Genomic DNA, 14,695 nt, shown 5'->3' with positions numbered 1-14,695 from the left:
ATCAGAGCTAATCTGTATTGCTCTTGTCTACTGATCCTGGTTCCTGCTTGATTAAGCTAAGTCTGCTTTTTTGCTTTTTGCAATTCGTTATTGTTTGCATTTTTTGTCCAGCTTGTATATTATCTGTATCCTGACCTTGCTGGAAGCTCTAGGGCGGCTGGTGTTCTCCCCCCGGGCCGTTAGACGGTTCGGGGGTTCTTGAATCTCCAGCGTGGATTTTTGATAGGGTTTTTGTTGACCATATAAGTTATCTTACTATATTCTGCTATTAGTAAGTGGGCCTCTCTGTGCTAAACCTAGTTCATCTCTGTGTTTGTCATTTCCTCTTACCTCACCGTTATTATTTGTGGGGGGCTTGTATCCTACTTTTGGGGTCCTTTCTCTGGAGGCAAGAGAGGTCTTTGTTTTCCTCTTCTAGGGGTAGTTAGCTCTCCGGCTGGCGCGAGACATCTAGCGACCAACGTAGGCATGTTCCCCGGCTACTTCTAGGGTTGGCGTTAGGAGTAGATATATGGTCAACCCAGTTACCACTGCCCTATGAGCTGGATTTTTGTACTTTGCAGACTTGCTGATATCTCTGAGACCCTCGCCATTGGGGTCATAACACATCTGCTGTGGGACAATTGTTTGTGCATATATTCTATCTTATATATTCTACACAGATAGTTATATTTGTACCTGTGTCATTATAATTTGAAGTCAGTCCTGTATATTATGCAACTGTTATGCCACCTTGCTTATATGGATGTTCCAGTGATTCGCTCTATTAAGGTCTGGCATACTTACATCTTGCCCCCAATGTAAATGGCGGCGGTACATCCTGGGACATGCGCGCATGCTCCATTCCAGCTTCATTCTGCCTGAGTTCTCGCGGTCCGTGCATGCACTCCCGGATCACGTGGGGCCCCACGTGTTTCCGGTCGTTGGCTGCCCGGTGCGGCGGGACCGGGCGGAAGTACTATAGTAGGATCCAGCATGGCGTCATTCACGGATCTCTATTTAAGTTCTCATGGCCACAGTCCTCTCATGCGCCCCCTGAGGAAGTTATTACAATGAAACGCGCGTCGGGGTGTACGGATACCCTATGCCATCCACTACTAATATCAGGTGATGTGTATACTTTGCAAATATCTCTAATTGTTATATATACTACATTCCATTGTATTGCTCAATTGCGGCACTGTTTTCTGCAATGCGGCACCATAGAAATCTTTTTGTATATACACATTTTCTGACTAGCGATATTTCTTGAACTGGGTATTCTGTACTTTGGGCTTAGCGTGATGTCGGTGAAACATTTTGTCATCTGTTTGGCCCTTACATGCACTTCTGGTTTGGTGTTTTAATTGTTTGTACCAATAAAATGAGTTTTTATATTTGGATATATGACTGCTTGAGGTTCTATTCTTTTGTTCAGTGACTGTACCTGGTATTGCAGCGCAGTCACATTTTCTTGATTGAGACTGAGGCGCAGTGAGAAAAACTCCTTTAACTATTTTTATACATATATTAGTAAGATGGAATACCCAGCAATTCAATAATATACTCATTGTATTCCTTTTTTCATTCTGTTTACAAGGGGAATCAAATTAATTAGAATAGGGGATAAATTTACCTGTATTGGTTCTTTCTGGCATTTTCAGCAGAGTACAAGTTTACAGGTATTTCTGATGCCTTTTTGCTGGTAACAGCTTTTGGGCTTTATTGTTTGCCTTTACACAAAACACTAGTTTTACTATGCATATGTTCTAGTCATCAGCTTGTCATTCCTACATGTAGGAGGAGAGAGAATACGTTGGATTTGCTACTCTCCCCAACCAGGTTCATCGGAAGTATGTGAAGAAAGGCTTTGAATTCACTCTTATGGTTGCAGGTAATGAGAAAATGATGTTTTAAGATTTGTATGCAGACATTACAAGATAAAGTCAAAATGTTACACAGTTGTCTTTATTAATATATACAGGTGCTTCTCTCAAAATTAGAATATCATCAAAAAGTTCATTTCTTTCAGTTCTTCAATGCAAAAAGTGAAACTCATATATTATATAGAATCATTACAAACAGAGCAATCTATTCATCCAGACTCTGGGACCTTGATTTCCCTCCTTGTGAAGTGTGTCAATGACTGACTTCTGGCCATCTGTCAAGTCAGCAGTCTTCCCCATGACTGTGGAGCCCACTGAAAAAGATTAAGGGACTTTTTTAAACGCTTAGGAAGCCTTTGCATGTGTTTTTTGTTAATTATTCTAATTTACTGAGATAATGACTTTTGGGTTTTCATTAGCTGTAAGCCATAATTATCAACATTAACAGAAATAAACACTTGAAATAGATCACTGTGTTTGTAATGACTCTATATAATATGAGTTTCACTTTTTGTATTGAAGAACTGAACTCAAATAAATTAACTTTTTGATGATATTCTAATTTTGTGAGAAACACATGTATGTGTGGAGCTAATTTTTAAATGTAAGTCTATGAGACTCAGAAATTCAGAAGGTCACAAATGCGGTCACGTGATGCCGCTGCGGGCCAGATTCCATTGAAGACGACAACCAGTGAGTATGTTACTGTATACATTACATATACACACTTGATTGTAAAAGAAGAGAGAAGTAAAAAAAAATCACTGAAGTGCTCAATTTAAGCCAATCCAGCTTGGGGGTTTGTTTTTCAATAAAACTAGATGACCCCTTTAAAAGTGATTAGAATGTGCTCCAAATTTATAAATAAAATTTTCAGCAAAAATCAAGCCTCAGATTAACTATGGAGTTTAACAAGTTTACTAGACTATATTTAAATTAAGTCGGCTACAATTTCGGATACAACAAGTGTGTCTGTGGCGAGGTATAAAGAATTTCCGAAGATCTGAAACTTTTTTTCTTCAGGATTTGAGATTTGCATTATGTTAAATAAAATCCCTGTGAATATATTAGCATTACCTGGTCTTCTCCTCTGGCATATAAGGAGTCTGTAGACTAGAAATGTGTCCATAAAGCTCGACAGAATTAGACATAGCCTACTAAATCAAGTCAGAATCTGAATGTTTACCAAGCTAGGTGTCTTAGCAAATTGCATAAACTAAACTATAGGATATATTCAGCTTTGATGTAGAAGCTTCTAATTATTCTCTTTTTTCATTCAGGCGAGTCTGGACTGGGAAAGTCCACACTTATAAACAGTCTTTTTCTAACAGATCTGTATCAGGGACGTCAGCTACCAAGCCCAGAAGGTACTTAGCATAATATTCCCTTAAAAGATATTTCCCAGTGTAAAATAAACCACAATTTTGTGTCTGACGTCACTAAAATGCATTATTATAGTTGAGAATTATGTATTTTTCCTCATGCCCATCTTGATGATCTACCCTTGTTGATGTGGATGGGGTTCCCAATTTTAAGGACTTTAGTTTCCATGAACCACCCCACCCCCTTTCAGCTGTCTGTATGCCTTTACTGCAGTTTGTAAGGTAGCACTGAAATTACTCCCTATCGGCTCAGCTATTCTGTTGATCACGGACTTTGCTTCATTTTTTTCTTGCTGCTTAGCATGTGAAACACAATTTCTCTAAAATGTTAAGTGTTAAATGTCCACTAGTCAGAGAACCCTTTTTTAAGTGCTGTAATCCCCCAACTAAATGGAAAAGCCTCATACTTACAGTATTTCCCGATGCTCGCGTGTCATTGTTATGACAATCAGCAGCCATTAGATGGTTGAAGTTCTTGCACTTTCCTAGCATGAAACTTTGTATGAGGTGTGAGCACTCCTGATTGGCTGCAGCACTCATGTAGTATAACAATGTCACATAAGCATCTACGAGTCCTGGTGCCGACTTTACTGGATTGGTGCCGGTGCGAGAGGTGAGTAGTTTTTTTTAACTATTTTACTTGAGGGGACCAATGCATTTATTTCAGAAGGGCTTGTCCAAATAATGGAGAAAACCTTTATTCGTCCTATGCAAACTTATAACTTGTGCTGCCGAGAATGATGGAAGTCTATGTCAACTAACCGATCTGTTACAGATCGTTCAGTCCACAGTAAACAGGCAATTAAGTAACCACCACCCAAACACATTGCTAGACGGCAGTCCTTTAACGCTGGCCTTTGCACAGTGTAAATGGAGCTTTAATCATGGAGTCCTAAACATTTTCTTCTTCCTTGTTTTAAGCGCTATAATAATAATAATATAATAATAATAATAATTTTTATTTCTATAGCGCCAACATATTCCGCAGCGCCATATATTATACATATCCCAAGATGTCATTTTAATTGATCTGTTGAACCATATAATGTCACATATATTTCAAAATAATTTTTTTTCTTACATTTAGTCCTTACATGTGCTTTTTCATTTATAGAGCGGGTAACACAAACTATAGAGATTGTAAAGCAGACAGTGGATATTCAGGAGAAGGGCGTCAGACTCCGTCTAACAATTGTAGACACACCAGGCTATGGGGATGCCGTAAATAACGAGGAGTGGTATGTATGTGCCTTATGTGATGTTCATGTTGAATTTTAGGGTTTGAGTGTTCTATGTGATATATTTCTAAGTGTAATATTTCTCACAAAGTCCACATGATTGTACCTTTTCATATACACCGTAAAGTGACAAACGGATCCATCTTTAAGGATCCATCTGCTTTTGTGCCCTACAGTTGGAAGCCAGTGGCTGATTACATCGATCAACAATTTGAGCAATACTTCAGAGATGAGAGTGGCCTAAACCGCAAGAATCTCCAGGACACGCGGGTCCACTGCTGTCTGTACTTCCTGTCACCTCTGGGACATGGGTATGTGCGATATTGGGGGAAGTATTTATTAGAATAATTAACCAAATATTTGACCTAGACTAACCGACATATTACACCACTGTCTGAGACACCAGATAACATAAAGCAGTTTGCAAGTTTCATAAATGAAGTGAGGAAATGTGACATTTTCATTTTATGAAACTTACTGTATACTGAATATATTTCCTATAAATTCACAGCTAAAATCTGAATCACCCTGATCCTTGAGAAGTAATCTGAAATACTCAGTTCCCTTTCACAAAAAGTGAAATCCATATTCTGGCCAAGGACATCATTTGCGGCATTATGGCCTTTTTGTTGTCATATTAGGCAATGGCGATGATAACGGGACTTGGGGCTTGGTTTATTATTGCACTGAACCTGATTTTTGTCGAGTTTTTGGTATTGTGCACCTTTATTTTTTCTTTTTGTTTACACCATAATCATCTTTCCATTTGCGCCTTTTCTGAAGTCTATTATATATGCGTTTACCTTTTTTTTTTAAGTTCACCACTGTGGGCAGAATTAGGGTTTCCAGATGTTTTTGCCTGAGTCATCATTTGCAACTTTTCCAAAAATTGCAAAATTTGTAGCAAATGTACTCCACTCCCTCACTGGAGTGAATTTATGTACACCAGAAATTTTTAAGCATTTCTTGCGTCATTTTGGAAAACAAAAAAAAAGCCTAAAAATTTTGCCTAAGGTTCATTGAATTTTCTCAGCCATTTTTTATTCATTTGGTGCAAAAGACATCAGTGAATACCACAAGAAAAAGAATAGAAAAGTTGCTTAAAAACACACGCAGATGATGAAGTAGGTTTGATGTTTTCATGCTAGTTTCAAGCAGCTCAGAAAAAGTGGAAGGAGCTGTGTTGGGACAAGGCAGCTATGCCGGCCTGTCAAGTAAACTGAAAGTGGCAAAATACATTATGTCAGAAATGTTAATTCAGTCCCTGCCTGGAGTAGCACTTCTGCAATAGGCGCTTGCCACTGATAAGAAGCACCAAATTCATTAAGTGACGTGCACTTGGTAATGGATTTGGTGCATTTTATTCTTGCACACCCTTCATTAAGACTGGCGTACAAGAGGCGTTCATAATAAATCGGAGCCATAATGCTATAACCCCAGAGGAAATAGGCTTATTGTAAGTCAGTGAGGCCTGTCAGGCTTTCACTTATATAGACCACAATACAAATAGGAACACAGTCTAAATAAATAAACAAAAAGAGGTAAAAAAAACTAAAAAAAGCCTCGCCCTCAAATAAAGTTAAAATATATATATATATATATATATACACTCACCGGCCACTTTATTGGGTACACCATGCTAGTAACGGGTTGGACCCCCTTTTGCCTTCAGAACTGCCTCAATTCTTCGTGGCATAGATTCAACTAGGTGCTGGAAGCATTCCTCAGAGATTTTGGTCCATATTGACATGATGGCATCACACAGTTGCCGCAGATTTGTCGGCTGCACATCCCAAAGATGCTCCATACAAGGCAGGATGGATCCATGCTTTCATGTTGTTTACGCCAAATTCTGACCCTACCATCCGAATGTCACAGCAGAAATCGAGACTCATCAGACCAAGCAACGTTTTTCCAATCTTCTACTGTCCAATTTCGATGAGCTTGTACAAATTGTAGCCTCAGTTTCCTGTTCTTAGCTGAAAGGAGTGGTACCCGGTGTGGTCTTCTGCTGCTGTAGCCCATCTGCCTCAAAGTTCGACGCACTGTGCGTTCAGAGATGCTCTTAGGCCTACCTTGGTTGTAACGGGTGGCGATTTGAGTCACTGTTGCCTTTCTATCAGCTCGAACCAGTCTGCCCATTCTCCTCTGACCTCTGGCATCAACAAGGCATTTCCGCCCACAGAACTGCCGCTCACTGGATTTTTTTTCTTTTTCGGACCATTCTCTGTAAACCCTAGAGATGGTTGTGCGTGAAAATCCCAGTAGATCAGCAGTTTCTGAAATACTCAGACCAGCCCTTCTGGCACCAACAACCATGCCACGTTCAAAGGCACTCAAATCACCTTTCTTCCCCATACTGATGCTCGGTTTGAACTGCAGGAGATTGTCTTGACCATGTCTACATGCCTAAATGCACAGAGTTGCCGCCATGTGATTGGCTGATTAGAAATTAAGTGTTAACAAGAAGTTGGACAGGTGTACCTAATAAAGTGGCCAGTGAGTGTATATGTATATAACAATCTATAGTAGAATCATAATCCTACGGTCATTCTCATCAAGTTGCTATTACTTTCTAAAACAACAGAGTTTTTGTTTAGGATGTATCGCTATCTAAATATTTTTGGTCTCTGCTTTCCATTCATCATTTCTCAATGTATGAGATCTGCATTTTATTCTGTTTTGCAGGCTGCGTCCTTTAGACATTGAATTCCTAAGAGCCCTTCACGATAGAGTGAATATTGTTCCAATTCTGGGAAAAGCTGACAGTCTGACACCGACTGAGCTCGTTCAAAAAAAGGAAAGGGTGAGTAGATAACACCTGGATAATTTGCAGAAGGCATATCAATCAAAATGGGGAAATGTAACACTATGTCTAAGGCCGGGATCACACATACGTGAGATTCGGCCGAGTCTCGCAGGTGAAATGCCTCCTCTGGCGCCAGCACTACGGAGCAGAGCGTGCTGCTCCATGTGTTGCTATGCGGCTGCACGCTCCGCTCCGGAGTGCTGGCGCCAGAGGAGGGATTTTACCTGCGAGACTCGGCCGTATCTCGCGTATGTGTGATCCCGGCCTAATTCAAACACTGGGTGTTCACGTAGCTAATAGTTAACAGTTAGTCTCTTTGTTCACAGTTGTAAATTAATTAGGTTTATCTTTATTTTAAGAAATGTGTTGTGGTCATGATTTTGTGGCACTTACCTAACATATAAGCATATATGAGCATTAGGCCGGTTTCACACATCAGTGGCTCCGGTACGTGAGGTGACAGTTTCCTCACGTACCGGAGCCACTGACACACGTAGACACATTGAAATCAATGCATCTGTGCAGATGTCATTGATTTTTTGCGGACCGTGTCTCCGTTTGCCAAACACGGAGACATGTCAGTGTTCGTGGGAGCGCACGTATTACACGGACCCATTAAAGTCAATGGGTCCGTGTAAAACACGTACCGCACACGGACGTTGTCCGTGTGCAGTCAGTGTGCCGTGCAGGAGACAGCGCTACAGTAAGCGCTGTCCCCCCCACGTGGTGCTGAAGCCGCCATTCATATCTTCTCTGCAGCAGTGTTTGCTGTAGAGAAGATATGAATAATCCTTTTTTTTTGTTGTTTCTGGTGTTTAACATAAAGATCCCTGTCCCCACCCCCCTCCCACCCCCTGTGCGCCCGCCCGCTGTTATTAAAATACTCACCCGGCTCCCTCGCAGTGTCCTGTCCTGGCCGCAGCTTCTCCTGTATGCGGTCACGTGGGGCCGCCCATTACAGAAATGAATAAGCGGCTCCACCCCTATGGGAGGTGGAGCCGCATATTCCTGACTGTAATCGGCGGCCCCACGTGACCGCTCATACAGTAGAAGGTGCGGACAGGACACTGCGAGGGAGGCGGGTGAGTAATTTAATGCCGGCGGCCGGGCGCACAGGGGGTGGGAGGGGGGAGGATGCCCTAAAGTTTATTTTAAACACATAAAAACAAAAAAAAAAAAAAGATTTTTCATCCCTTCTCCCCAGCGAGCGCTGGAGAGAACAGATGAATGGCGGTTTCAGCACCATGCTGGGGGGACAGCGCTTACTGTAGCGCTGTCTCTCCTGCACGGTCCGTGTGGTACCCAGGCGGCACACGGCTGCCGCACGTGTGCCACACGGATGGCCTACGTGAGCTCACGGACACACGGACACGGATAACTCCGGTACCGATTTTTTCCGGTACCGGAATTATCTGGACGTGTGGGACAGGCCTTACAGATTTTTTTCGTCTCTGAAATTTTTTAAAAAAGCTATGTATATTATTATTTTAACCATATAATGAACACGGCAAAAACAAAACCCAAAAAGCAATGAAAGAGTTGTTCTTTTTTTTCCCGCTATTTCGCCGCACTTGAATTTTTTTCCCTGCTTTCTGGTTCAACGCATGATAAAATGAATGGTGCAATTTCAGAGTACAACTCACCCCCAAATAAACAAGCCATCATACGGCTCTGTTGATGAAAAAATATAAAGTTATAAAAAATAAAATGATAACATAAAAATAAAGTTATGGCTCGTGGAAGAAGGGGAAGAAAAATTAAGGAGCAAAAAATGGAGAATTGTCTGGTCGGGAAGGGGTTAAAATACCCAAATTTTAGCAGGCTAGTAAAACCTGCTCACCATCCTGATAGTTAATGGATATCATCAAAAACAATTTGGTGATGTAACCCTCCTAACAGAGACAAATTAACCCTAAATAGTCCTGACCTAAATTCTAAAAATGTTCAAATACATCCATCAAGATTAGTCGAGAAATGGGAAAGGATATTGGCAATGGGGCTGTAGGTAAATCCATAATGCATGATCCAGTCTGTCCCAAAGTTTTTTTCTCCAGATCCTTAGTATTGATTGATTGGATAAACTTTCAGAACAAGAATTTTTACAATTGAATCCTTTTTATGCTCACCTGTTTATCTCCAGTGCTGCATACCCCACTCCCCTCCATTAGGCTGCATGTTCTAGGTAGTATGGACACGATACAGAACTATAACATTGGTCTTATAATGTATATTAATGCAACATTTTCTTTGCCTCATTTCTAAATAGCATACATAATCCTACAGACAGATGATCCTTACATAGCCCAGAATTTGACACTAAATGTATAGGATTTTTCCTGTGCTGTGATGCTGATGAAAGATAGGATAAATCATTGGTAGTCATCTTCTTACTGTGGATCACAATGTTCTAGTTCCTGCACTGATGATACGATATCACTAATGCCCGGTAGGGACTGGCGTCATTGATATTTATATCTCATTATCTGATATAAAGTCGCAGATTTACCATTCTCTGCATGTGTTTAACAAGAAATACGTTTATAGACATGGCATCATTTATTCATGAGGAGCCTTTGCTATACAACAGGTACATGAAAAAAAGATGCAGGACTTGTACAGTAAACACAGACCAATAATTTGGTGGCAATACAAGAACCAGAGTACTCATATTAATTCCTGATAGGAAATATACTACCTTATTTTTCGGACTATATGACGCACCGGACCATAAGACACACCCAAGTTTTAGAGAAGGAAATAAGGAAAAAAATTGAAGCAAAAAATGTGGTCAATTCTGTACTTAATATCCCCTATTCTGGTATATAAAGTCCCCTCATCCCCATTCTGATACACATGACCCCCTCATCTCTTTCCTGGTATGCATGGCCCCCTTTTCCCTATCCTGGTATGCATGGCCCTGATCCCCATCCTGTTATGCATGCCTCCTAATCCCTATCCTGATATGCATGTCCCCCTTATCTCTGGCCTGGTAGGCATGGCCCCCCTCATTCTTATCCTGGCATGAATGATCGCCCTTATCCCTATCCTGGTATGCAGGGACCCCATCTCGTCCTAGTATGCATGGCCCCATCCCTAACCTGGTATGCAGGGCCCCACCCTTAACCTGGTATGATTGGCCATCATCCCTGTCCTGGAATGCATGGCCCCATCCTTATTCTGGTATGATTGGCCCCCACCCCTATCTTGGTATGCATGGCCCCATCAGAAAATATTAAAAAAAACAAACCGACATGCAGAGCAGTGAGTATTCTGGCAGTTGCCCCTGTGCTTACAAGCAGTGCATGATGTCCCTGCTATGCGCTGCTTACAAGCATAAAGCAGCTGCTTGCATCAGTACAAGGGGCTGCGAGGGAACGCTAGGAAGGTAAGTGTAATGGGTTTTTTTTTAAAATATTTTCTGATGGGTCCATGCATACCAGGATAGGTGATGGCGGCCAATCATATCAGGATGCTATTAAAGAGAAATGAATATTCATCACCCTCCAAGCCCAAGCCTGCTCCTGCGACGGATGCGTCATGTTTTGGCGGACCGTCGGCACAAAAAAAACGTTCCATGTAACGTTTTTTGTGCGTCGAGTCCGCCATTTTCGACCGCGCGTGCGCGGCCGAAACTCCGCCCCATCCTCCCCGGAACTCACAATGGGCAGCGGATGCATTGTAAAACTGCATCCGCTGCCCACGTTGTGCTACTTTAACACACCGTCCGTCGGTACGCCGGGCCGACGGTTTGCGACGGCCTGTACCGACGGACTAGTGTGAAAGTAGCCCTAAAAATACAGGAATTAAAATGAAGCTGCTTCTTCCTTGACTATCAGCAGTCTGTAACTCTTTTTGTATCTTTTTGTATCAACCGCATGTTCAGTAACCAAAAAAAAAGAAAACTTTATGTAGACAGAGAGAAGGGGGCTGGAGGGAGATGTGGCTGCAGATTTTTTTGATTGATGTCTTAATGAAATAGCATAAAAGACAGGTAATGTAGCAAACATAACGCATTCACAAAATATAATTCACATTTCCATCCTGGTTATGCAAGGCACAGATGTATACTTAAACTCAGTCCGGCCATCATAATTTCATGATCAGATGTAAGCCAGATCTTAGCCAGGCTTCTATGGAAATGTTTCCCTCAGTCAGCAAACACTGATCTGATCCTACATAAGGGTCCGTTTACACTTCTCGGCCAGGGGTAAGATACGGCCGCCGATCGGTAAACTCTGACTAATCGACGGATGTTTAATAGCCGGTTTACACAGGCAGACTAAAGTAAATGAGGCCCACTGAGCGATCTGGACTAGATAGGAGAAGCCTCCTGGTGTTGCTTAACACTACGACGCCCATAGTGAAATGAGACAGTACTGTTTGCTCTCACAGTATCTCTATTACATGTTTTTTAAATTAATTCCACACGTTGCTCATCCCTGAAAAGGTTCTCAACACCTATTAAAATAAAATATGTGTTTCCCTCTTATTTCTGATTCTGATTTCATTCATTGAGTTGTGTCCGACCCTTGGACGCTAATTCTCGACATGTTTCCCTGTTTTCCACAGCTTCTTTCATTTTAAAGGGTCAATTCAGTTTTGACCTAAGCACTAATCTAAACTATATTTATTATAAGAAACTTTGCTACAATAAAGAATTTTTTAGTCCAAAATTTGTCTTCAATTCCACCTCTTTTTTCATAGATCCGTGAAGAACTGGATCATTATGGGATTCGCATCTATCAGTTTCCAGAGTGTGACTCTGATCAAGATGAAGATTTTAAGTTTCAAGATATGGAACTAAAGGTACCACAAATATATATTGATTTAAAAAAACTTACATCAGAAAGGCTAGAAACTAGAAATAGTGGAGCTCTCCAACAAACAAACAAGGCTTCATCCCATATAGAGATACATTTCTGAGAGTAATTGCAGCGCCCCAGAGTCCTGGTCGTTGCAGTAATGTCATTCTTCCACCAGGGGGAGTGATATTACATCTGATGGCAATAAAGGAGATCTTCCTACCAGGTATCACAAACCATACACCACACTTCACACTCCAGACCACCAGGGGGAGCCTTGCTCCTATCTACTAGGGCACTCCTCACAATTAGGTAAAACTGGTGGGCTGGATAGAAAGTTAGTCAGAAGCTGGCTGCGCTTCACCCAGGCAGCACCCTGTCAGGCAGCCAGAGGAAAAAGGAGGAACATCACAGAGCTGCAGACAGAGAGGTCCCTGACAGGGGTGGGATCCTGTCAGAGGCCTAGATAGAAGGCCACGGAGCTGCGCCTGCCCCACATGCGGCAGCATCCTAAGAAAGGACACGAAGAGAATTGTATTGTAGCAGGTGAGTAACGAAGTCTTAGCACAAGGAGATATAACCAGAAGGAGTTCTGCCCTGTAAGAGGCTGCCTCCTTCTGAGGTGCAGAAGCCGGTAGCCAGAACACCGAGGGAGTAATAGTCTCTACGCTTTACTTCAGAGACTGGCAGGACAGTTAATTCCACGTTGCCTGCCCGACCATCTACCCAGGAGGCACGGTGGCAACGTGTGGGGGCTGTGGCATCTCTAGGGTCCCTGTAAAAAGCCTCAGGCCACCAGTCATACGGGTTTGTCCTACCCATACCATCTGGGGGACAGAGAGGAAGACATAACATCTAGAACATCTACAACAGTTGTGAGGACCTTAACGAGAAGCTCAGCAGGGAGGTACTACAACACACAGGCGCTAGAGGAAAGCTACTGATTTCCACCTGGATAAGGGGACTCTGGATTTGCCTTCGGACCGGCCGGACTCTGCCTGCCCTGTGGTCTGTACCCTGGACTGTGGATGCTGAAGTCTTCAGTAAAGGTAAAGAGACTGCAACCTTGTGTCCTCGTTATTCACTGCACCTTACATCATCCACCATCACCATCTACACTTCTGGGAAGCCCTGGGGACACACTTCACCTGTGGGAAGGTATATCATCTAGCTGCCATCACATCACCCCAGCGGACCCCTAAGCAGCGTCGGTCACCCTGACCGAATACCACAGGTGGCATCACGAACTACCCCTTTAAAGACCTTTCCCAAAACCATAAAAACTCTTTTCTTTATTGGACGTCCCTCAAAGGGCCACAGACCGGGTCAGCCACCGTGACATCCCCTGAACCGAAGGACCCGGTGCCGAGCACCCCATTGCCCTTACGTGGGGGCGATCCATAATCAGTTTGTTTTGGATCTTCCTAGAAAAACAAAACGGTCATCCATGATGCACACTTAGGGCTTATTCACACGTCAGTATTTGGTCAGTATTTTGCATGACTGTTTGTAAGCCAAAACCTGGAGTGGAACTTACAGAGAAAATCTAATACTAGAAAGATTGATACCTGTTCTGTGTTTTGGAGACAGTCCTTGGCTTTGGCATAGAAATACTGATCAAAAATACTCATGTGTGAAAAAGTCTTACCTAAAGTTTATTTTGATATCAAAATTATCAAATCTGAGAAGTTTTACACAGTTTGGATTTCTAATACCTAAATATTAGTAAATTCTTCAAAAATCCTAAATATGATACAGGGCTTAAATGTGCAGACAGAGATAGAAAATCAGAAATTTTGCTATAGAGGGTGCAGATGTAGCAGATTTGCAATCAAGATGTTGAAAGACATCAATGTGATAAATAGCACAGTTTTTACACTGGGGCCTAGGAACTTCTGTTTTTTTCTGAACAGCATTGTACAAACAGTAAGTGGGGCTAATTTTGTTCATCTGTTTAGCCCTTCTTAATGTTTGATGTAATAATTTTTAATGGTCATAGGACATGCAACCGCAATTAGGCCTGAAGCAAAAGGTGGCCAACCAGAGACGTCGCTACCAATATATCTCAAGGGAATATGCCATGGTTTCATCTTCACTAAACACTATTGTTTGAGGAGCTGTGTTGGGACATCATATTGTTTGATGAGTTGTGTTGGGACATCATATTGTTTGATGAGTTGTGTGGGGACATCACATTGTTTCAGGGGCTGTGTGGGGACATCATAAGTGTTTCAGAGGCTGGGTGGGGACATCATACTTTTTGATTAGCTGTGTGGGGATACCATATCTCTTTGAGGGACTGTGTGGGGACATCATAACTGTTTCAGGGGCAGTGTGGGGACATCACACTGTTTGATGAGCTGTATGGGGACATCATAACTATTTGATAAGCTGTGTTGGTACATCATATTGTTTGAGGAGCTGTGTAGTGACTAGTGTTGAGCATTCCGATACTGCAAGTATCGGGTATCGGCCGATATTCGCTGTATCGGAATTCCGATACCGAGTTCTGATATTTTTGCGATATCGGATACCGGAATTGGAAGTTCCCATAGTGCAATTATGCACTATAAAGGAGTGTGGGCAGTGCGTGGGCGGA

The 14,695-nt window shown here is 42.2% G+C and overlaps 1 protein-coding gene across 2 annotated transcripts in view; it reads left to right on the top strand.

The window, feature by feature from the left end:
• LOC143815394 (septin-5-like) overlaps positions 1-14,695 on the top strand; it is a 151,087-nt gene that overhangs the window by 96,325 nt on the left and 40,067 nt on the right. For both annotated transcript variants that reach the window (XR_013223736.1, XM_077294530.1), the window contains exons 3-8: positions 1,780-1,873; positions 3,146-3,232; positions 4,362-4,485; positions 4,662-4,796; positions 7,174-7,291; positions 11,999-12,100. Coding sequence is in view for 1 of the 2 variants with exons in the window: in XM_077294530.1 (XP_077150645.1) it covers positions 1,780-1,873; positions 3,146-3,232; positions 4,362-4,485; positions 4,662-4,796; positions 7,174-7,291; positions 11,999-12,100 (660 nt within the window). In the remaining variant the exon portion in view is untranslated. The remainder of the gene's footprint in view (positions 1-1,779; positions 1,874-3,145; positions 3,233-4,361; positions 4,486-4,661; positions 4,797-7,173; positions 7,292-11,998; positions 12,101-14,695) is intronic.

The sequence above is a fragment of the Ranitomeya variabilis genome, chromosome 3 (assembly GCF_051348905.1).
Source record: "Ranitomeya variabilis isolate aRanVar5 chromosome 3, aRanVar5.hap1, whole genome shotgun sequence".
Classification (NCBI taxonomy): domain Eukaryota; kingdom Metazoa; phylum Chordata; class Amphibia; order Anura; family Dendrobatidae; genus Ranitomeya; species Ranitomeya variabilis.
This window is presented reverse-complemented; position numbering and strand designations above follow the sequence as displayed.